The sequence below is a fragment of the Vidua macroura genome, chromosome 22, assembly GCF_024509145.1.
Source record: "Vidua macroura isolate BioBank_ID:100142 chromosome 22, ASM2450914v1, whole genome shotgun sequence".
NCBI lineage: Eukaryota > Metazoa > Chordata > Aves > Passeriformes > Viduidae > Vidua > Vidua macroura.
Window position 1 is genome coordinate 4,851,930 of NC_071592.1, and position 22,753 is coordinate 4,874,682.

Here is a 22,753-nt window from a genome sequence, read left to right on the forward strand (position 1 = left end):
GTACAGAAATATTCCCTAATATCGAAACTAAACCTCCCTTGGTGCAATTTGAGGCTGTTTCCTCTTGTCCTATCACTCATTACTCGTGAGAAGAGACCGACCCCCACATCCTGCCCTGCCACAGAGTGCAAGAGAGGGAAGAGACTCTTCAGTTCCACTGGTTCAGGTCAGCAAGATACCTTTGGCTCCTCGTGTTTGTAGAGGACTAAATCACATCACACACACCATGAGGAACCTCCAAACTGCTCCCTCCCAACCCTGACGCATTTTGCCCTGACTCCCACACTGTGGAAGTTGGCAGAGCAAACAGGGTCCTGACGTGGCTTGGCCAGCTGGAAATTTGGCCTTGGAAAACATCATTCAAAATAACCTTTGTCTGATTCAAAACAAAGCAGCTCTTCCACATAGCAGTAACAGCAGAGATGAAGTTTGATGGAAAAATTGACCCAAGAGGTAAAGCAGTTTTGACGTGAGTAAGGAAAAATTTCATTTCAGCTAAAGGGAAACTGACTGTGTCCAGAAATCCTTCCCTTCTGAGACTGAATGAAATCAGAATCTCGCTATTTCCTATAAAACACTTTTAAACCAAATCTTGCTTTAGCTTCATCAGAGAACTTCTTGTAACATTTGAGAAGATGCTTCACTGCACTCACAAACTCAGATAAAAGGAAAGAAATACTATTTTTCCAAGCAAACTCAAACCTGCCCTCTCCCCCACAAGGGAATTCTAAGTCAAATCCTTTCCAGTCAAGGTATGCAAGAAAGAAATGGATTGTTTAATAAAAATATCTGGGTTTGAATTAAAAAAAGAAAAAGTATTTTCTTATTTAACAAATTATAAAAGTCTGAAATTTTTGAATGAAAATAGAAGCAGGTGCTCTCCCAGTGCCTGCTGAATAGTAATGGAAGAAAAAGGACTTGGAAAATACTTCCTTGAATTTTCACCTCAGTCACCTTTCCTTTGAGCTCATCAAGAGCTTTCTACTGGACTATAAGAGAGGAAAAAGGATGCAAGATAATTAAAAATTATCTTTATGGTTTTTAAGGTTATTTAAGGAATAAAGCCCTACACATAAATAACTGAATTTGGAGGACTGAAGGATAAGAATCCAAATATGCCTTCAAATATTAGTGCTGTGCCTATCTGTAGGTCCAAAGTACCTTGAGATTTGGTAGTGTCTCCAAGCCTGGAGCTGCCCTGCCCTCCTTTCATACCTTTGAGAATTTGCTTTTCTCAACAGCTTCCTCTCATGCTTCTTATTAGAGATGTGTAAAAACCATGAGGCTGAAAAACACGCTGGTTTTGCTGAACTGAGGATGTGAAGCTGCGAAAATAATGATCCCACCATGACAAAAAAAGGGAAAAAAGAGACTAAAAAATCCCAAGTAATGAATGTTTGGATCATGGCCGGGGCTCTGCATGTGTCTGATAAAACAGACACAGGTGTCAGAGCCATTTATGGCTGCAGGCACAGAGCCGGACAAAATCTCCCATCTCAGAGAAAAAAATCCTGTGATATTTCACCAGCTGCTCATGTTGGAAGGTGGTTTTATCCCTTATTTACTCTGTCCTCATTGACATGCAGAGCTGGACTCACTCCTCTCCTGTTTGACCCTTGGTGTCCTTTCCTGTTCAGCACTGTCCCCAAAGGTGTCCCCACCTTCAGACCAGGTTCAGCTCTCCAGACCTTGTCCCAGTTCTCTCCCTGATTTTTCCGGAGAAGAATCCAGCTGTAAAGTCAAGTTTGCCCGCAGATTTTCCATACCCACCCATCTGCCTCCTCACTTTGCACATAAACTAAGGATGTTTCCCAGCGTGACTGTGGTGGTGACAGCCAACACCACTCCCCAGCAGCTGAAGAATCCTTATTTAAACCAGGATTTTTAATATCTTCACGATGGAGATGCTGTCGGCGGCTCAGCAGACGCTGCAGCAACCAGACAGCCAAGCCTGAGCCTCAGACTTGGCTCCTTCACAGCCTTGCACCTCCGAGAACCAAACCCAAGGAGAGCAGAAGGTATTTCCCACTTGCTTTGCAAAGGTGCCGCATGCAACAACGAGCAAACCCCGAGGAGAAGGAATTCCACATTGCTATTCCACACACAACCCGCTAACAGTCTGCATATTGTAGCAAGACTGAAATGCTGTCTTCCAACCTGATCCCCAGTCCATTACAGTTGGGATAAAGACGCGTGGTGACATTAATGAGCACTGGATCAGCCCCTTTGCTGGCATAAATCTCTCCGTCGCATCAGTGGGATTGCATTTTCCCCATTTGCCTGTTTGTTTGGCTCTGGATTCTCATTACAATTTCTATTAGCCCAGGCTCCCACTGATGTGGTCGTAGATTAGTTCCTTCCTGATTTTTTTCTTCTGAAGGAAAATGAGGGTGTCTGAGCTCAAAGTGGCAGGTTTTGGCAGGTCTGGGGGGAAGAAAACAACTCTGTCTGATCAAGAAAAGGATTTTTCCAACAGCATAGATTGGAGTAACTCCAGTGAAGCCAACAGAAGTGACAAATACTTGGGTAAGCTGAGGATGACCCACATCCCCAAGCCACCTCTGTTAACACACACGTGGGGCTGCCAGCTCAGGACTGCAGTGCCAGCAGCAGCGTGGCCCAAAGGGCTCTGCCAGGGTGGCACTGGGACAGCACATCAGGACAGCCAAAGGCTAGAGGTGAGGCCAGGTGCCATCCCTTGGATTGGCACCCACAAGTACTCGAGTCTGAGGCTTACATCAGCTCGTGGTTCTGGTGAGGCAGCTTCAGAGCAGGCTTTGGGGCTGTGAGCAGCCCCACAGAGGCATTGCTTCCCCAGGGCCCAATATCCCTGATTTTACTTCAGCTCCCACCCAACCATCCACCCTCCCAGCAGCTCTGCAGTACCCCAGCCACACACCAGGTACCCCCAAAATGACAATTCCCTGGCATGTCCAACCAAATAAAGCTCTCAGTCCCCTCTTCAAACCCCAAGCAAGGGCAGGACATGGGTGGACACCCCTGGTGCCCTCCAGTAGGGCACTTTTAGCATTTTCCTTGCAGAGGGATGAATCCTGCCACAAAGAGAGTGCAACGCAAGCAGATGACTCATGGAGCAGAGAAAGGAAGCATTGCAATTGCTGTGCACGAATCAAGACATTTATAGGGCCTGGGAGGGCACCTAACGTCACACGAGGAGCCGAGGGCAGGGCTGACAACTGGAAATTCTTTTCCTAAGCCTGCCTTAAGCGTTAGAAACCCCACCCCAGCATGCCTCCACTGGCCACCTGTGGGGCTGCTCTGGCCTCCCTTCCCCATCCCAAGGTAAAGCCTGTTTGACTTCAGCCTTTCCAGATGTGAGATGCTTCAGCCAGGGTGGAGATGACAGCTCCAAAAAAGCTCCCACTTGTCCCCTAGGAGACCCCAGCTCCAGTGAACCAGAGGCAGCAGCTCTACCAGGAAAGCTATAAAGGGAAACCCTCCTCTGGCACAGCAATCAGGAGCTTGTCTCATCTCAGATGGAAATTGCACTCAGGGAAAAAAAAAAAAAAAAAAAAAAGAATAATCCATGCATATGACAATTTTTTTTTCACCACTTTAAGCTGATTCCATCTCCGAGATGGGAGAGAGGTGGCAGAGATTTGCTGACATGTCACTTTGGTAATAAACTCCTCTTTCAGAAACGTGCCATCGCCAGCAAAGCAATCGGCTCGTGAGCTACAAACCCAGCACGTGGGGCTCCTGCAGCCTCTCCCACGGGGCATCCCCAGGAATGTGGGGACAAAACCCTGACCAGGAGGGCCCAGCAACAAGGGGAAGAAGAGGGAGGCAGGGGTGAAGTGGCACCATGAGGGATGCAGAACACGCTCTGCTCCTTCCTCACCTTAATGCAGGAGGGGTCACCACAGCCCTGAATTTATTCCCTAAACCTCAGGATGAAAAGGAGAGGGGTTTGAAGAAGAAGTGCAAAGGTGGTGGATACTGGAGAATTAGGGGAATTAACTTAGGTTAAGACATGAGTGTGCAGCTTAGCTCCATCCTCACACCATCCCCACACGACTGCTGGAAGCTGCTCCCAGCCCATCCCAGGTGCTCAGAATTCCTTTACTGCTCAGGAACTGAGAAAAGCAAAGGTGTGGCACCTTGGCCTCTGCAAGCCCCAGCTGTATCTCCCACTTTGGGCTTGGGAAATAGGCAGGTAAGCAATCAGGAGTCTCTAAAATAAATAACTGCAGCAGGATGAAAACTACCAGGTACTGGGCGTGGAGACCATCAGAATGGGATGGCTTTTCCACAGGTCTGAGCCCTGGAGAGGCAGATGAGCACTGATCTGGAAATAAGGAATGTGGTGGTTGTGCAGGGAAGGGGGGGAGCTGGCTGGGCAGGGCAGGAGATGGGAATACCTAACTTGGGGTGTTCTCAGCTGGTGGGACAGGGTGGACAAGCAACACTCCCTCAGTGGGGTTATTGCAGCTCAGAGTGGGAGTGGGAGCCTGGAGCAAAATGGACACAGAGCTGGGCAGCCATCAGAGAAGGTTTAGCAATCAGGGCTGGCCCCTTTCATCATCATCATCCTCTTCCCTGTCTGGCTTTTGTTACTCACACCAGGAGCCCAGCCCGGCGCTGGGCACTGCTCTTTGAGCCCCCCTGAACACCCCATGACTCAGCCAAGGCTTTCCCAGGCACAAACAGCCGGGAATGGGCTCCTCTGGCCTCCTCCCCCCACAGGATTTCTGCACTCATTGACTGCAAACCACAAAGGCAGCTGCCCAAAACCTCAGCGAGAATCACCCTCGCTCAAATGCTGGCAGGAAAAGCACTGAGGGAGACACAAAGGCTCCCCCAGGACCTGGGTGCAGGAACACACCACATTTACCCATTGGAGATCGTCCCTATTTTTCTGTTACACAATGAAAACACAGCAAGACAAATTCCTGTGAATAAAGGGGAAAAGATGGGGCAGAAAAGAGTCACAGAAAACAGGCCCATCTCTGAAAAACAGTCTTTTCTGCTTAGCAAACAAGCACTTTCTGTTTGCACCCATCAAACAAACATGCTTGATTTTGTTTTGTTTCACAGCCAAGTCATCATTTCTCTAAAATTATTTCAAGAGCACAACAGGGGCCAAATAAATTTGCAAAACGGGCTTAGGTAAAGAATGACAGAGCTCAGTGACAGAGCTCACAGCCCTTTTCAAAGGCTGAGTGGAAACCACAGGAAACATCAGGGTTAAAAAAAGCTTTGCCTCATGTTTAACTCAGATTTGACTTTTGGTGTTGGGATCAAAGAGGGGAACAAATGAAGGCATTGCATCACCCTGCCAAGGAAACCAGAGGAGATGGAGAGAGGAGCACTGGCGGATTCAGGGGACACCATGCAGGCGCCTGTGCTGCTGATGGGAATGTCAGAGCCTCACCACGGAAAGCGCTGACTGATGCCAATTAAAGTGAAATCATAATCAAGCCATTTGTTTTGGTGCCCAGAGAGCTGCTCCAAAGGTCTCAGCAATGCCTGGACTCGGTTCAAGCTCTGCATGGAAGTTCAGGACGGGCCCTCTCCAGCATGAACCACTCGCTGCTGGTGAGGGCAGAGCTGCCTGGACATGGTGGGAGGGGATGAAGATCAGCCTCATCCTCGTGATCTGTGCTTGGGGTCACGAGGAAGGACAGAAAACTCTGACCTTCACCTGCACACAATTCCTCAGTGTAACCCTAAAGGCAGGACCAACACATCCATCCGTAAAAACACGGTCCTGTTGGACAACACCCTCAAACCCTTTCCCTATTCCTGCAGGCTTTGCTGCTTCCAGGAGTAAATCCTACCCCTTCTATCCCACACAGCAGCTCTAACCCAACATCTAAAGCTTGATTTAAATTTAATTCAGTGATCTAAAGTGCTGGTACCTGTGACATGCTTGTACCCTGCAACAGAAACATCACAAGATAGAAGGAAACATCTGAACACCTCCAACGTCTCTGGCCCTAAACTGATTCCCTCCAGTGGATTGTACGGAGCAAAGCCTTTACAACAGGGAAGTCTCCTTGCAGCTTTCAATCCAGCTTTTTTCCCAGCACTGAATTCGCTCTGCTTGGAGGGACAGAGCTGAAAAAGAGCCTTCTTGGCAGGGCATGGCTGCTCGACAGCAGCTTGGGCTCCTCAGCACCTGCCACCCCAATAAAATAACCTATTTCCAACAGCCAAAGCCTCTCCCTCGGGACAGGACTTTCCAAGTGCTCCAGAGAAACAGCAAGTTCTGCTGCTGAGTTTTCAGCTTGCTCTTCCCTTTTGGCATCTGTGAAACACCAAGAAGGGACCTCTAGAAACATCTCTCCTTTCAAATCCTTGGCTGCAGCTCTCTGTCCTCCCACCTTGCATGGAAATGAGTGGGATTGGATTAGACCTGATTTTTTTTACCCTTCCCTCACTGCCACCCATGCAGGGTTGGGCAGGAGGTGGCCAGGAGCATTGCTGGGGTCTGCCAGAGCCTTTGTAGCAGAATTGCTATTCTGCACAAGTTAACTCCTCCACAACAGATCGATGGGCACACTGGGCTGGGAGGGGAGCAGGCAGGAAGATTCATGCTTCCTTGATTTCCTCTGGTTTTCATGTGCTCTGCTGCTCCCAGCTCCTGCCACGGTGCAGCACGACTGGGACTGACTGGGGGATGCAGCAATGTCCCACTGCCTGCTGGGCCAACTGCTCCCACCTCAAACCAGCAGGAAAACACCTCCAAATGCCCAGGCACAACCACACTCCTGCATGTCTCTGTCACCACAGCAGAGCACCGAGCTGGCAGTGGCAGCAAGCCATTCATTTCCAAGAGCAATCCCCGTTCCAGGGGCAGGACAGCAGGAATGCCATCAGCACAGTGGGAACAGCATCTGCACAGGCAGCACATCCCAAAGCCCACGTGCCCCTCTCCTGGGGCACACCTGTATTGACGAGGGGACACAGACATCCCTTGCCACCAGAGCAGCTCCCAGCTCTACTGGGATGCACCCATGGCAGCTCTGGGGCGATGGCACATTGCTCTCCTCCCTCCCCAGAGCCACCTCCCAGGGCAGGATTTGTCCCCCTTCTTATGAAGCCTCCCTGACAGGAGAATCCCTCCTGCTGACTCACCCAAGCTTCCCTTTGTTCTCCTCCAACACCAGCACCCACCCAATGCCAGGGCAGAGCACCTCGATCCGTGCTGTGGATCAAGATCCCTGATCTATGCCCAAAACCCTGCGCAGGTCCCCACAAGGGCCTCTTCCCATAAGTTTGCAGAGCACCCACCCAGCTGCTGCCACCCCGTGTGTTTCACTGCCCAGACCCCTCCCTCTTTGACAGCAGAATCTGCAAGATTTTTGGCACTTGGGAGAACACAGCCATTCAGGAAAGAAAAGCTACTACTTTTTTAAGCTAAGCTCAAATTCCTAAGCAAGACACTCCGTCCTCCATCCTCTGCCACCCGTTTTCCAGCCTCTTTGCTCGGTCGTGCCATGATGCAAGACAAATCCAGAGGAATGGCCACAACACGGCTCCCACCCTCCCAGGAGCACTGGCGGGGGGGGGACACAAGATTTGGCTGCAAACAACTGAATCGCAGGAGAATTCCTGCTGAAATTCCTCCCGGGGCTTTTTTTCTGCCCTGGCTTGGCCCCTCTCCACCGGCTGGCGTGAAGCAGGAGTGCGGTGTCACCGCACACACCCAGCTGGCCCCGCAGATGTTGGTGTCACCTACGCGATGCTCCGGAGGAGCAAAGTCGCTCCCGAGCATGCCGGAGTTGCAAGCGCCGCTTCCCAGCGCTGCAATTAAAACCCGGCTTTTGATTTTTAATGTACCTATCAAACATCCTCTGGGATGACTGCGCCCATCTGCTGTGAGGACAGGGACGAGTGTCTGGGCATAAGATGTCCCAGAAATTATACTGAGCAAAATTATGGATTCCTTGGCAGCCCCCGAACCCCTCGGATCGCTGCTGCAGGAGACAGGACCCTGGTGCAGCGCCCAGCCCCCATCTCTCCCCTTCCCAGGGAGGGAATGCTGCCAGGGAGCAGCAACCCCTTGCCTCTGGAGCAAGGGGATTTTTAAGGAGCCGAGCATTAACCTGCCCGGAGCCAGCCCCGTCCTGCACTTCCGTATTCCAGCGGGTCTGGACCTGAGATAAAGGCACCAAGCCACACCAGGGGGTCAACAACTCCCCCTTTCCCCAGGCTGGGGCGGTCTGACATGGATGGAGACACTCCGGGCACTGCACTCCAGGGGCAGAGCGGGATTTATCTGCACCGAACGCAGCCGAAGTGCCCGAGCCACGGTACCGGCAGCAGCTGAGCCCCTGCCTCGTACTGCTGTGGGGCAGGACGCCAAAAGGGAATCACATTCCCTTATTTTTCATCCCCCACTAACTTTCCCGAAGACAACTGGGAGGGCTGAGCCCAAGCCCAATCCCCTGGCACGCCAATCTCTCAGCTCGCTGCCCGGTACCATCCTGTACCGCCAACAGGCACGGCGCATCTATCCCCCGCGGGGAAACTGAGTCACGACCCCAAAGTCACCACGCAAGCAGGACCCCCCGACCCCCCAAAGCCCCGGTCCAGCTGCTCCTACCTGAGCGTGGCGCTCTCCCCTTGCCGCACTGTCACGTTGTCCATGGCTTTGGGGAAGGTGGCATCTCCGCTGCGCACGGGCACTCCTGCGGGCACAAGGAAGAGCAGCCTGAGACAGAGGACGACCAGGCACCTCCAGGGCAGGGCCAAGCACCCACCGACCCCCATCCTGGGCAGCGGGGACTTTTCCAACAGGCAAAAAACACACCCGACAAGGCGAAAAGGGGGAAGGGGTGGGTGGAGAGGAGGGATGGGGGGGAGCAAAACCACCGGGGCGAGCGCTGCGGAGCTCCACGGAGATCAGGAGAGCCCCCGGCAAGGCTGGCTGCGAGCGCTGAGCCTGCCGAGCGGCATCGGAGGGAGTCCCGCTGTCCTCGGGCGAGGGAGGAGGACGGGAGGGCCGGGGGGAGGAGGAGGAAGAGGAGGAGGAGAAGTGGCAAAGGTGCTGGGCGAGCCGGTTCTTCGGGCAGCAGTCCGAGGCTCACTTGGGCGAGGAGGCGCCGGGGGGGCCCCGGCTGTACCCCACTCCCGCACGCTTGTCCTGAGGCGGGGGCAGTCCAAAAACCAGTAAAAACCCCAAAAAACACCCCCGTGGCGAGCTAGCAAAGGTGTCCAGGCGCAAGAAGGCGCAGCGGGCAAAAGCCTTCGGGATGCCCTGCAGCTCCTCTCCTCCCGCCCCGCTGCCGGGGGACTGGTCCAGGCGGGATGCAGGATGGGGATGAGAGGACGGCGGGATGCAGAATGCGGGGATGTCAGGCTGCCGGAGCCCCTGGCTGGCCTCAGCGGCGGGCGGGGGGGACGCGGGGGGGCGGCGGCAGCAGCACCCCGGCCCCGGCCGGCAGCATCCCCGGGGTTGTCATGGCAGCGGCTCCAGCGCTGCCCGGCGCCTCGGCTCCCGCACGGCCCGAGCCCCGCACACGGGCGGGCGGGCGGGCGGCAGCGGGGCGGGATGCGCAGGAGGACACGCACATTAACCCCCGCCGCGCCGCGCTCTTCGGGGGGATGCAAGACCCCCTTCCTTTCTCCTCTCTCCCCCTGCGCTTACCTGCGTCCCGCAGCCAGCACCGCACAAGCCTCCCCTTTGCCCTCCTCTACCTCTGCACCTTCCCCATCCCAGGCGGCAAAGTCACTGTGCAGGGGGGGAAACTGAGGCACAGGCATTATTCCCCCCCCTTCCCCCCCAGCCAGGTGATGATGAGGAGAGGCAGGACCGTGTCCTTCTGGTCCCCTGCACCTCACAGACACAGCGTGAGCTTAAGTGGCAAATTCCTCCCCAGCCACAAGCACGGTCCCCGTGTACTTTTTATCAGCTCATAATTTAACAAATATCACATTTGCTTATGCCGAGTAATTCCTCCTTCCCTCCGCTAGTGGCTAAACACATTAATATTTCCAGGCACAATTCCATGCTGGTAAAAAGGTGCTGGGGAGCATCCTCAGAGCCACGAGTCCTGGAGGCAGCAGTCAAATCACAGCTTTTGGGATGCTGCACCCCTCAAACCCCCGAGCTTTCCTTGTTAGGGAAAACAAGGTCTCCCCCTCTGCTGTGCCTTACCCAAAAATCCTCCCTCCATTCCCCCACCGTGTGCTCGGCAGCTTTTGCACGGCACCAACGTGGGGTGTTGTTTTTTTTTTTGTTGTTTTTTTGTTTTTTGGTTTTTTTTGTTTTTTGTTTTTTTTTTTTTTTTTTTTTTGGTTGTTTTTGAGTTTGCTGCTGGCAACCTGAGCTGGATTCAAACTGGTGACCTAGATGTGAAAGGATCCATAGCCCGTTACTAATCCCTGGAGTCTCCGAATCCCCTGTAAACTACTGCTTAATTCACTAACTGTGCTATTTAATCTCTAAAACATTATGAGCTGTGCTGGCCAGAGGAAACACTCCATCAAATAAAGCTTTATTATTATTGTGCATGCTGACTGGCCATACGAGAAGGGGATTGCTCTGCAAGTCTCTCTACTTTTTCCTTGTCTGAAGGTTCTCTGCTCCTTGAATTTAGCGCTGGTGGGACGTGCTGCCTCGAGCCCTGTGCTTTCCCAGAGGAAACGGCAGCTTTCCCCAGCTCTTGGCAGAAGGACTTTAATCCCCGCAGTGAACTCGGCTGTCAGAACTGGCAAGGGAGGGGGGAACGCCGCATTCAGCAGATCCTTTGGGGCCACAAATTACATGGGAGGGTCTCTGAAACCTCACTGCGTAAGGAAAGACCGTCAGAGGCAGGGGAAAAAACTATCCAGGGCTGTGTCATCACACCTGGGTGTACAAGACAGCAAAGAATAAAACACAGCAATCCTGCTGATCGCTGCAGCATCCAGGCACCCCTGGCAGGATGGGGACCCCGCTGGGGTACCTGCAGGACCATCACACAAAAACTCGCTCTTTGTTGGGCCGCTCCTTTGAATGGGCAGAGACCAACTCCTGTGTCAGCAAAACCAGAGGGATTCCAATAACCACAGCCAGTTAACCTTTTAACATGGAATTCAGCCCCGGATCGCCAGGAGCATCTTAAATTACGAGCGGAAAAAAACACCTCCCTGCGCTGAAAGCAGGCGAGGCTGGGGCAGATGTGACCTGCAGAGCTGTTTCAGCCCTTGCCAGGGCTGAATTTGGCCCACTGTTAGGAGATCATCAGCAGCATTGTTTGAAAATCCCAAGGAATTGACATCCAATATGCTCCTGCATACTAAAGCCCGCAGAATCCCTGGTCTCCCTCCCTCTCTTGCATACATACAATGTACATATAAATCAGCCTGTCACAGCTCGTCTCTTTTCTGACAGCTGTAATTGCTTCGGACTATAAAAATATCTATAGACAATAAACACAACGCGGGAAAACAGCAAAGAGAAAACCAAATCAAGGTTCCTTTAAATAATTCAGTTGCTCCAGCAGCAGTGGAGCCAGCAACTGAGTCCAGCTGTGAAGGTTCAGCAGTGAGAGAAAGAGAGCTTTGTAGCCTTCTCTGGGGATGAGAGAGTCTTTTTTCCTTCATTGGGTTTTGACCACAGCAGCAGCAGACTTTGCTGCACACGGGCTGAGCCCATCTGAGCACCAAACAGCCTCTCACTTTCAGCTTCTTCCCTTTCTTCCTACTTAGGTGAAAGTCTTTTTTTTTTTTTTTTTTTCTCCTCATTTCGAGCAACAGGCAGGAGACAAACAGAACGAGCCAAGCACAGCACACTCGAGGTGTATCTTTATGTCCGTATCCACCTCGCTGCTCTCCTTTCCAGCAAGGCTAAAGGCCCCCCTCTCCTGGCAGAGACCACAAGCAGGAGCAGCAAGGGCTGGGCCGGGTGGGAAGTGATGCAGCGGCAAGGATGGAGCCAGGAGAAGGATTTTCCCCGTGGGAAATGGCAGCTGGAGGGGAGGATGCTGAAAGCCTGGATGGAGAAGGGGTCAGAAGGAGCAAGGCCCTGTGGGTTTGCTTCCCAAAGGAGCATTTCTGTCGATAGCTGGGGAGGAGGAGGTTCAGAGGCAGAGCAGGGAGCAAATCAGTCCCAGAAATGTCCCACAGGGAAGAATGATGGCATTTGGATTGCTGCAAGGGACCCCGACTCCTTCTGCAAGGCCCCTCCCAGCAAACACTGCCCCAGTCTCAGGTTTTTCATGTAATACCAAGCCTTAAGCAGCTAATCTGCAGATCTGAGTGGTCCCAAAGGCCGATAATCAGATGCAAATTCGCAGTTCAAGTTCCTCTATCAAGGGAAACAACATTGCTGCATTTTTTTCCTGCTTCCTCGGAAGTATCCAGCACAACTCTATCTTCTATTTTATTGTAGCTTCTTGCAGGTCCAAGTTAAAGATCCTCCCATCCTGCAGACCTGTCTGCAAACCTACGTCCATACAATCCTACACCTCCCCACACCAATGGATTTCATTCCTGGAGAACAAAAAACTACTTTCAATAAGTAGGTCATAGCAAGGCAATTCATACAGACAGATTTTCCTTTTAATTCCTTTTTTCCCTTTTCAGGGAGTTGATAGATGGCAATCTATAGCCCCAAAGTGGAAATTTATTTTTAATCTGAAATGGCCAAATATGATCAGAAACATAATTTATGCTCGAGACACTCTGGTTCCTTCCAAATGAAAACACGATTTTATAACGCCAGCCGTGCTACCGCATACCACATTATCCTCCAATAAGCTCCGAGTTGCACAAAAAGTGCTTAATTTCCTTGGCATTAGTCAGGTGAATGACACACGAGTCCGGGGGAGCTTTTTCTGAATAACTGCTGAGCCCTCCGTGTCTACAGCCATTCACGGAAGCCACAAAGGACACGGGCTCCAGCTCCGCTCACTGCCTCGTTTGTCCTCTCGTTATCGGTGGCCCCAATTAAAGAACAATGATTGGGAGCCTTACTTGGCCGGAGCCGTTTTGAGCCCTTCTCGCCCCAAAGGCATTCCCGCTCCGAGCTGGAGAAATCGCCTGTTCAGGGCTGTTTCCAGGGCAGATTTTGGAATGCAAGCCGCATCCTCATGGGCGCTCAGCCCTCAATCCCTCTCAGGCACGGACTCCCAGCACCCTCCTCACGGTGCTTAAAAACAACGCAGGAGACCCCATTAATCCCTGCTAGAGATGCTGTTAATATTTAACTGCAGTTTAGATAAACTTACAGTAACCAGCCTATTAAATTCAAATAAAATGTGCTTTTGGGAGCCTTCCCCTAAAGCCACGCCGCCCTGCTCTGCCTGCACTTTGCACCAAGTGCCTCGCAGTAAAAAAAGGAACATTTTGTTTGCCCTTTAAAAAACTGCTGGGCTCGGGTTTGTCGCTTGCTCTCATCGTGCTCAGGGACTTTGGAATTGTCAAGCACAAATTAACTCCTTCCAGGGCACCCCCGGCCGAGCTGCAAAGCCTCAGCCAAGGGGCTGGAGGAGCAGGTGCCCTGGAAAAGGCTGCAAATCTGTCCCAAACTGGTGCTGCAAACCCAGCACGGGCCTGATCTCCCTGCACCATCTCACCAGGTAACCCAGAGCGTACCCCCGGAGGAAAAGGAAAGGCAAAATGCCCCACACAGCTCTGCCAGCCCTAAAACACAGCAGCAGCCTTGAGGATACTCAATATCTCATCACTGGCAGCGTCCAAAGCCAGGCTGGAGGGGCTTGCAGCAACCTGGGCTGGAAGGTGTCTCTGCCCATGGCAGGGGGTGGGATTGGATGAGCTTTAAGGTCCCTTCTAACCCAAACCATCCTGGGATTCTTTGTACATTGCAGAGGGGCCAGGCAGTGCTGCAGCTGGGACATGAGGTCAGGAGGATGCAAAGCAGCCCTCAAGGCCTCACTTTTCCCTTTGGATTAGTCCTCTCTCCCACAGCCCTCAGTGTCTGGGCCTTTTACAGCAGCCCAGCCAGGCACACACATTTATGAAGTGACACCTCTGCAGGTCCAGGCTCCAGGTTAAACATCTATGCAGAGAGTTAAAAATCTGATCAAAGAGCTACCAAGCCACACTGGCACAGTGAGAATTATGAACTGGGATTGATCCTTGGCACAAATCAGTATTGATTTTCTATAAATCTGTTTCTCATGGCTTCCTTGTGAGTTTATGCTGCTGTACGAGCAGCCCAAAAAACTTCTTTGATACAGACACTGCAGCCCCAGCAGTGTTTGATTAGCTCAGGTGCCAGGGACAGTGATGACATGGGATAAAGCCATGTCATTATCCATCTAATGGCATTTGATAAGTGTGTGACATTAACCCAGAGCTCTACGACTCAATCCCTGCAGTCAGTGAAAAGGGGAAAAAGCTGAATGAGCTGAAAAGCAAAGCCAGACACTCCTCAGATCTCACCATGGGTATTTGGGAGCTCCAGCACAGCTCCCTTAAATGTGAAAACACAAGGTTCTACCCCCTCTGAGGCTCTGCCCACAGTCTGGGGGCTCTGTGCTGGATAATTGTTTGGAAAAGCAGCTCCAAGAGTTGCTGTGCCTCCTCCTGGGATGGTCCCAAGGCAAACACACTGAGCTAAGCCTTCCCCAGCCCATCTGGATATCACATACATCCTCAACTGCAAGGAGCAGCAAAAACCTGGCTGGTTCACCCCCTCCAGCTCAGCTTCCCGCCCACAAACCCTTTCTGAGCAGAAAACTGCTCAGTCCCTACAAAACCAGGGGAAGCAGACAACAGGGGAGGAGCACATATCTCAGTTTAGAGAGCCACATGCAATAAAAAGCAAATACAAAGAGCAGAGCCCCTAAAATCCCTCTTCTAAAAGCACTGAGCGTGCTCAGCTGTGCTGGGTGAAAGCCCAGCCCACTGCCAGGTGTTCTGCATCCTTGGAATCAGCCTCTCCTGGAGGCACTGATCTCCCTATTGCCTGCACCTGCCTCCAGACTGGGATCAGTCACCTCTAAAACCAAGATTTCCTTTCTGAGTCTGCACCAGCCGCTGCCAAAAATGGGCTTTTTCCATTTTCACCTCAGATCAGCACCCATCTTTTGCCAGCCTGCTTCCCTGAAGTTGCCAAATTGCTCATGTACATTCCTTGGGAAAAGCGTCCAGGCCCATTGCTGTCTGTATCAATTTGAGTTTTGCCACTGGTCCTCTGACCCTCACGGCTCTCTGCATCCAAGAATAATATTAATAATAGTCCTGCCATTAAGCAAGATGCTTGGTTTGAATCTGAAGATTTTGAGAAATGATCTCATAAATTTAATTCCCGGGGTACCATCTTTGAGCGTTAACAGGCACAGTCGCCTCTGAATTCTGGGAAATGAGAATAATTACATGGAGATCGACAAGGCACAAATGCCAAGAATTCTGTTAACCTTTAATACTGCAAAAAAAAACTCTCCCCTTGTAATTATCTCTTTCCTTTGTCTTAAATGTTACTGATGAATATTTAGTGGGATAAGCAAATAAAAGGAGGCTGAGGGGTGCAAGGAGGTGCAGTTCCCTGTGGGGTAAGTCTGAAAACCTCACAGAATCATTGTGGGTTAGAGGAGGATGGGAGCCCAGGTCACAGAACTGCTCCATGGGACAATCACACCCCCGTGGTGACACACAGCCATGACAGAGCCAGCAGAGGGGAATTTGAGTTACACCAAAATCCAGATTAATTCCCAGCACTGCTGCAAAGGCACCCTTCACCCAGGTCCGTGAAAAGCGATCCCACAGCCCCCAGTGGGATGGGTTCAGGTGCCCTTTCTCCAAACAGAACTTTGTCTGGGAATAAAACTTCCCAGGTAAAAAACACATCACCTTTCAAACACATCCTCCCTAGGGCTGCAAATGGCACTGCCCTCTTGCTGCACATGGAGCCTGATGGAAAGAAGATTTTCTCCTGGTGTGAACTGCATTAATATCTGTCAGAGCTCTGGCATTTCTGCCTATAATGATGAAAAATATGTGCCGAGAATGCGGGGTGCTCTCAGCATCACCTCCCTCCCCATAAAGTGAAATTAGAAGCAGCTGCTCCTGCTCCTGTCCTCTTTACAGCCCTACAACTTTATCTCGAGAAGCTTATTATTTGGGAGATGGCGTGGGGATAAGGGAGCCCCGTGACCTATCCGTATTCCAGCGGTGCCTGCTGCAGACAGGGCTCAGCTCTCCCCTCCCCGGAGCTGCAGACCGGTGGAAAGGTCACTCTCCTCTCTTAATGTCGTGTCAGAGCCACCGCTGAGGGAACAAGGCAAAGAAAAAGGCACATCTCCCCCACTGGGTGGAGAAAATCCAGCTCCGTCCTGGGAGGAGTGTGCCAGCAGGAGCTGGTCGGGCTCTATCCACCTGCAATGCCAAATGCTTTCGGAGCGCTGTCCAGGAGCTCTGGAAGAGCTGGAAGGAGCTTCCTCCTGGATTTGAAGGTGCTGCTCTCAACCACATCCCACCAGCAGCTGGACCTGCTGATTTGGATGGGCAAGGAGGCAGCGAATCCTGTGCTGTGGAGGAGAGGGATTGCTGCACACCCCTGTGCTTGTCCCAAAATATTGAAAGCATCAGGGGGACAGAGGATATCCTACCCATGAGTGTGCCAGCTCCAGATCCCACATTAACCAATACTTTCTGGGCCACTGAGGCTGTGAGCTGGCCCACCCAGAAGCCCCAGAGAGGCTGGGTGTCATGAGAGAGGCCAGAGCAGTCACAGAGCAAGCTTTCCTTCCAGCCTCAAGGCCAGAGCTTTACACATTCCCTCCTCCCTCATTCCAGGAGGAATGAAGCCAAAGCAGTATTTATTCACAGAAGACTGGGGAGAAAAATGAAAGAGGTGAGTTCATTAAGTCCAACACCTCCCCCTCCCAGGAGGGCTCTGCACTTGTAGAGGGAGCAACACTGTTCCAGCCCAGGACCAGGGCAGTGGGCAGCAGCGAGGGCTGCAAACCTCCCCGAGAGAGGTGACACCACAACCACCTCAGACCTGGGGTCTCAGCGGCTCCAGCCAACCCCCCCAGCTACTCCTGACCTCAGAACGTGGCAGATGTTTGCTCTTTTCCCTTTCCCTTTCCCTGCCTTCCACTGGAGCGAGGTTTCTGGTCTCCAAGCTGCTTTTATGCCCCTTTAAAAGGTTATAAAAGCTGTCTTTATATTCCAATAAAGGGATGTAAAAACAACCTTTTTCGCAGTTCAATAAACGTGGTTAACTTTTCCCCCCATTAATACTTTTTGGCCTCAGTGCCATGTGCACGTGTGGGCTGCTCCAGGACATGGAGGAGGGTGGGACTTTGGGCATCACATCCCGAGGCAGGAGACAGCAGAGCATCCAAAGAGAGAAGGACCAAGGGGCTGTGCTGGGGGCACCCAGCACCCTGCTGGAGGGAGGTCTGATGCCAAGACACCCAAAAAGGAGAGAGATGAAGATACAACCTCACTGGATACTGTGCTGGTGTATTTACTCCAAAGAAAATTCCTCCTGGAAGCAGGTGTGAGCTCAGGGAAGGACTGTACTGTAGCATGACAACAATTCAAGGGATGAACTCTAAATCAGGGGGTAAAGAGTTGCTCAGCAGGGTTTTTCCTCTTCTTGCAAAGGCCTGTGGATGTAAGGGATGATGAACTGCAGCTACCCTGGTCCCCATCCTGCACAAACCAGCAGCTGCAGCACCCAGGGCTGTGCCACCTCTCTCCTGGGTGACAAGGGACAAGTCACTTCACCCCGCACTGCCAACCCCCTGCTCTTGGCAATATCATTTAGACCTTACAGGCTGTGGGTCAGGAATTGTCCTGTCCAGAACAACAGTGCCACATGAAGCCTGACAGGTCCCTGCTCCCCATGCAGCCTCCAGACACAGATCTAATTATTATTTACCGTTCGTGCAGCCATCCCGTGGCTTGCAATCCGTCTTTCTCAAAAGCGTCCTTTTCCTTGGAAGAGGATCTAAACCTGTCCTGCTGCTCGTCCAACAGCCTCTCCAGGCATTAAAACAAGGAGGTTTATTATTTTTGGTGACAGCCTGTTCTGCAAGGTGAACACAACTCGTATGAATCAAACCGACTTGGATTTCATACATCATCCCCCAGCAGCACCAACGTGAAGGGCAGGAGGGGTTTGGCTGCCGAGTGCAGGGCAAAGCAGGGAGTTTATTGGTGCTGATCTGTCAGTGGTGGGGAGCCTCTGGGGTGCTGGGACTGTGGCTGCTAGAGGGAGAAGAGTGGGGGAGATGTGAGTCTATAAATAAGGCAAGCTGGAGAGAGCAGCTACCAGGAGCTGGAGTTGAAGCCCAGCAGCCAGGCAGTGAGAACCTTTCCAACTGTGTTCCCACTCTCTGACCTCATTTCTCCCCTTCCTGCCCCTGCACAGGTACAGTGGGAGGGTGACCAAACTCTGACCAGGGCAGGAGCAGGGCAGATGGTCTTGTCATAAAATCCTAGGATGGTTTGGTATGGAAGGGCCTCCCACCATGAGCACCTTCCACTGTCCCAGGTTGCTCCAAGCCCCATCCAACCTGGCCTTGGCCATTGCCAGGGCAGGGGCAGCCACAGCTGCTCTGGGAAACCTGTGCAAAGGCCTCACCACACCCACAGTCAGGAATTTCTTCCTAATATCCAATCTAACCCTGCCCTTGGTCGAGGGGCTCCCTGCCCCCAGCACGCACCCTGTCCCACCTCGCTCCATCCCACCCAGGCTGAGCCCTCCCTGCCACTTCCAGCTAATTAACCCAGCTAATTGCCTTTGCCAGGTTCCTTTTTAAGGTGGTGGGAGAATGATGAGGGTGAAGGGAGAGAGTGAGCATCCAGGGCTCCCTGGGGAGTTCAGAAGCATTTACAGTCCCTGGCACAAGAAAATCCATACTCATCTTGGCTCTGGGAGGCAGGGCTGCCCTCCCACACTCCTATTAGCAATTCCCAATCATCTTTTATTAGGCCTGCATTGATTTGCTGCTCATTTCGGTGGGAATGAAGAACTAAGAGCCTCAGCCTGGCCTCAGCTGAGGAATCCAGGCACAGAGCTGATGGAGCCAGGGGAGATCTTGGGGGATGCTGCCCCGGGTTCAGCTGTGCCATTACACAGCAGAAGCAGAGCTGTCCTTTCAAAACAGCCTTTCACATCCCACAAAGCTGGGAAGCACGTGAGGGAAAGGGATCAAGGGTAGAAGGTGCTGAGGCTCCCCCTGGTCTGTATTTAGGGTGCTCCTTTCATACCGGGGAGGAGAACATCATCTAGCAAGGATTCCTTGGAGAATTCAGCTGGATCCCACACTCCAAGCCCCAACCCTGCAGAGCAACTCAGGCCAGTTATTACCCCCTGGGAGAAACAGTCTTCTAACACCACTGTAGTTTCCAAGCCAACATTTCCACGTAGCTTGTGAAACACAAATTCTGTTAGGAATCGTCTGAATATTTTGTTCTAATAATGCCATAACACCAACGTACCCATTAGCACATACACGGAAAGGAGTATTTGAATATCAAAACAAAGCAAATTTACAGGCATTTTTTTCCTCTCCTGGCAAAGGCATCTCTGCTAGTTATCAGTTTCCAACTGTTTGCACCACAGCTTTTCCATGTGTGTCCCTGCTGTCATCAAACCTGCTGCTCCCTGCACCCCGTGTCCTGAGATAACCTGAGATGTGCAGCCACAGCTACAAAAGAGCCTCACACCCTCCAGGGAGGAGAAGGGCTGAGAATGACAGGGTGGCAGAGGAGATGGTGGGAGATGCAAATCTCCAGCTGTTTGAGCCACAGATAAAACCCCTCTGCACCCGGCAGCTCCGCCTCATCCCATCATAACGCATCACAACAACATCTACCTCGTCCCATCCTCATCACCCTCAACACCCACCTCATCCCATTATTGCTCTCACCTCATCCCATCACGCACCCACCCCATTCAATCACGGCATCCACCTCATCCCATCATGGCAACACCTCACCCCATCCCAATGCCCACCTGATCCCATCATCCACCTCTTTCCATGACAGCACCCACCTCATCCCATCCTAGCACCCATCTCATCCCACTATTGCTCTCACCTCATCCCATCACAACATCCACCTCTTCCCATCACAGAACCAACCCCATCCCACCACGTCCCAGCAGGCTGAGGTGGGAGGATGCACTAAAAGCCACGGTTTTGTTGCATTTAGAGTTAATGATATGTATTTTTTTTTTTAGGATGGCCCTGCATTTAGAAAGCCAGAGCCACTCTCTGAAACACCCCAGGAAATATGAAGCCGGGAGAGCGGATTCAGAGGAGAACAGCTCACAATGCCTGCGGTGAGGTGGATGAAAGCCGAGGGCTGCATCCTTGGATGTGCCTCACTTCAGACGGAGCGGGAGGAAATTCAGACACTCTTAAAATTCTGCCCCAGATCTGCCAGCACTGAAACTTTCCCTCTGCTTTGAACCAGGCAGTTGAATTGTCTCCCTGGGAAGGGGCTGCCTCCAGGCAGTGTGCAGGAGGTGATGGAAGAGGATTTTGGATACGGGCACTGCCGGGGGGTGGCCGAGGTGATGCTGCAGGAGTGACTGTCACCCACCCGGGCGATGCTGGGGCTGTGGTGCCCAGGATCCTGAGTAAAACCAGAATAAACTTTGCCACCAGGAAACAAGGGTTTGCTTCTACACACGTGTTCTGACGCCAGTTACGAGAATGTAAGGAGCAAATTGGGTCTGATCCAGAGGGTCTGAGAGCAGCAGCTCTTAAGGATCCACTGCCCATTTTTTCCCCCTTCTTGCCTTTTTTCTCCCTGTCTACCTCCAGGCAGTCAGGGGACAAGACAGGGAGATGAAATCTGGAAGCCCATGAGATGTGAAGTCCTGTAAGGAATGTGCTGATGGATTCCCCTTTCCCTGCCCATCAGTGGATGCTGGTGTCACACAGCAGACAGAGGTGCAGGAATTCCATCCCACGCTGAAATGGGGCTGTTACAGCCCTTGCTGGCACCTGCTGTGCTTTTTGCCTGGCATCAGTGCACAGCTCGCAACCAGAGCGGGCCAAATTCTTCCCTGGGGTAGCTCAATTAAAGTCAATGATGGTACACCAGGGATGAACCTGGCCCACTGGCCTGAGCTGGAGTCCACAACAAGTCCAGCTGGCAACTCAGAGGCAACAGGAAGGATCCCTGGCACCAGGAGCAGCGCTGGGAGCTGTGGTCAGCATTTGCGAGTGGGAGAGAGACTCAATAAACCCAGGGCTAAGTAAACCAGATCTGTAATAAATAACAACCAGTGTTCCACCTCTTCCAAATGCTATGGAGAACCGCCCAAATTGTTCTCCCAAGCCCCATGAGCGGTGGGGACATTTCATTAGCCCTGTTACACTGACAGGGAAACAGGCACTGGGAGCCTAATAATAATAAAAATCCATTATGTCACAATGCTTGTTGTATATCCCAAATAGCAGCTCCGAAAGGCAGGGAAATAGCTGGGCTGGTTTTACTGGAGTCAGAGGGATGGAAATGTGCAAGGAGGGTGGTAATTAACTTCAGGTCACTCATCAAGATGAAGTTTGCTGTGTGGTGCCACCAGGCCACATCCAGGCTTGGCTGAGGGCCTTGAAGCTGCAAGCAGGATGGATCAGGGAAAATGCTGTTCCACAGCTGCTAACTGAAGGAGAGTCAGGGAATTCAGAGAATCCCAGAATCGTTAAGGTTGGAAAAGCCCTCCAAGATCATCGAGTCCAACCTGTGACCAATCCCCACCTTGTCCCCAGCCCAGAGCACTGAGTGCCACGTCCAGGTGTTCCTTGGACACCTCCAGGGATGGGGACTCCATCACCACCCTGGGCAGCCTCTGCCAATGCTCAACAACCCTTTCTATGAAGGGATTCCACCTGATGTCCAAACTGAACCCCTCTGGCACAGCTTGAGGCTGTGTCCTCTTGTCCTGTCCCTGTTCTCTGGGAGAAGAGGCTGACCCTCACCAGCCTGCACCCTCCTGTCAGGGAGTTGTAGAGAGTGAGAAGTCCAACCTGTCTGCACCTGGGCAGAGGCACCTGCAGCAGCTCAGATCCCTCTGCCCATCCAAACCCATGCCAACAGGCCCCAGGGAGGTCCCACCAAAACTTTAATGTGGCCTTATGCTGAGCTTGCAGGGTGTGATTGCCCAGCAATTGTGGTGTGATTGCACCACAGCTCCGCTTCCCACACCCGCAATTTTCACTCTATTCCGACAACTTCAAGGCTCCATGGCCGCAAATTAATTAAGGTGTAAGTGCAAAATCAGTGGTGCCACTGAATGTTATAAATACCCTTCCATGGTGACTAGGAAGCCAAAGCCACAATTTTGGAGATGGAGGTAACGTTAAGAGCTGAAACATAGTGAAATTCCAGTTATAGGGACAAGTGGGAGGTGGTGAGGTTATCCAAAAGCTCTACCATGGTGTAATTACACCGTATTCATCAGGTAATTACACCCTGCCATTATATGCTACAACTCTCCGTTCCATGCCTAATCCCATGAGGTAGGTTCAGAGGGATAAAAGGCAGCAGCAACAGACACCTGACTGCTGCAAGAAGGAATGATGGACGTGCACTGACAGGGACAGCAAAAGGAGAGGAGGTAGGAATGGAAATGCTCCAGGTATCCCGAACAATCACTCACACCCAGAGCAGCCCCACGCTCATTCCCACTCTCTGATTCTCCAGGGACTCACACCACGCAATGAGGAAGAGCCAGACTCAGCTGCTTGGGATCTACTGAGGAGGTAAAAGCATCCATCAAAAGCCAATCTGCTTTAGGAAAGCAGAGGAAGAGGGTACTCCGGATTAATTTTTCACTTCCAAAGCTTTATGGGGAGTTCTGAAAGTG

The 22,753-nt window shown here is 51.9% G+C and overlaps 1 protein-coding gene across 4 annotated transcripts in view; it reads right to left on the reverse strand.

Moving 5' to 3' along the window:
* LOC128817906 (protein CEPU-1) overlaps window positions 1-22,753 on the reverse strand; it is a 354,424-nt gene that overhangs the window by 129,597 nt on the left and 202,074 nt on the right. For 2 of the 4 annotated variants that reach the window (XM_053996815.1, XM_053996813.1), the window contains exon 1: window positions 8,573-8,934. In XM_053996815.1, coding sequence (XP_053852790.1) covers window positions 8,573-8,739 — 167 coding nt within the window. In that variant the 5' untranslated portion in view covers window positions 8,740-8,934. Of the gene's footprint in view, window positions 1-8,572; window positions 8,935-9,616; window positions 9,650-22,753 lie in introns of those variants that run through there. The other 2 variants (XM_053996817.1, XM_053996814.1) reach the window with 2 other exon arrangements.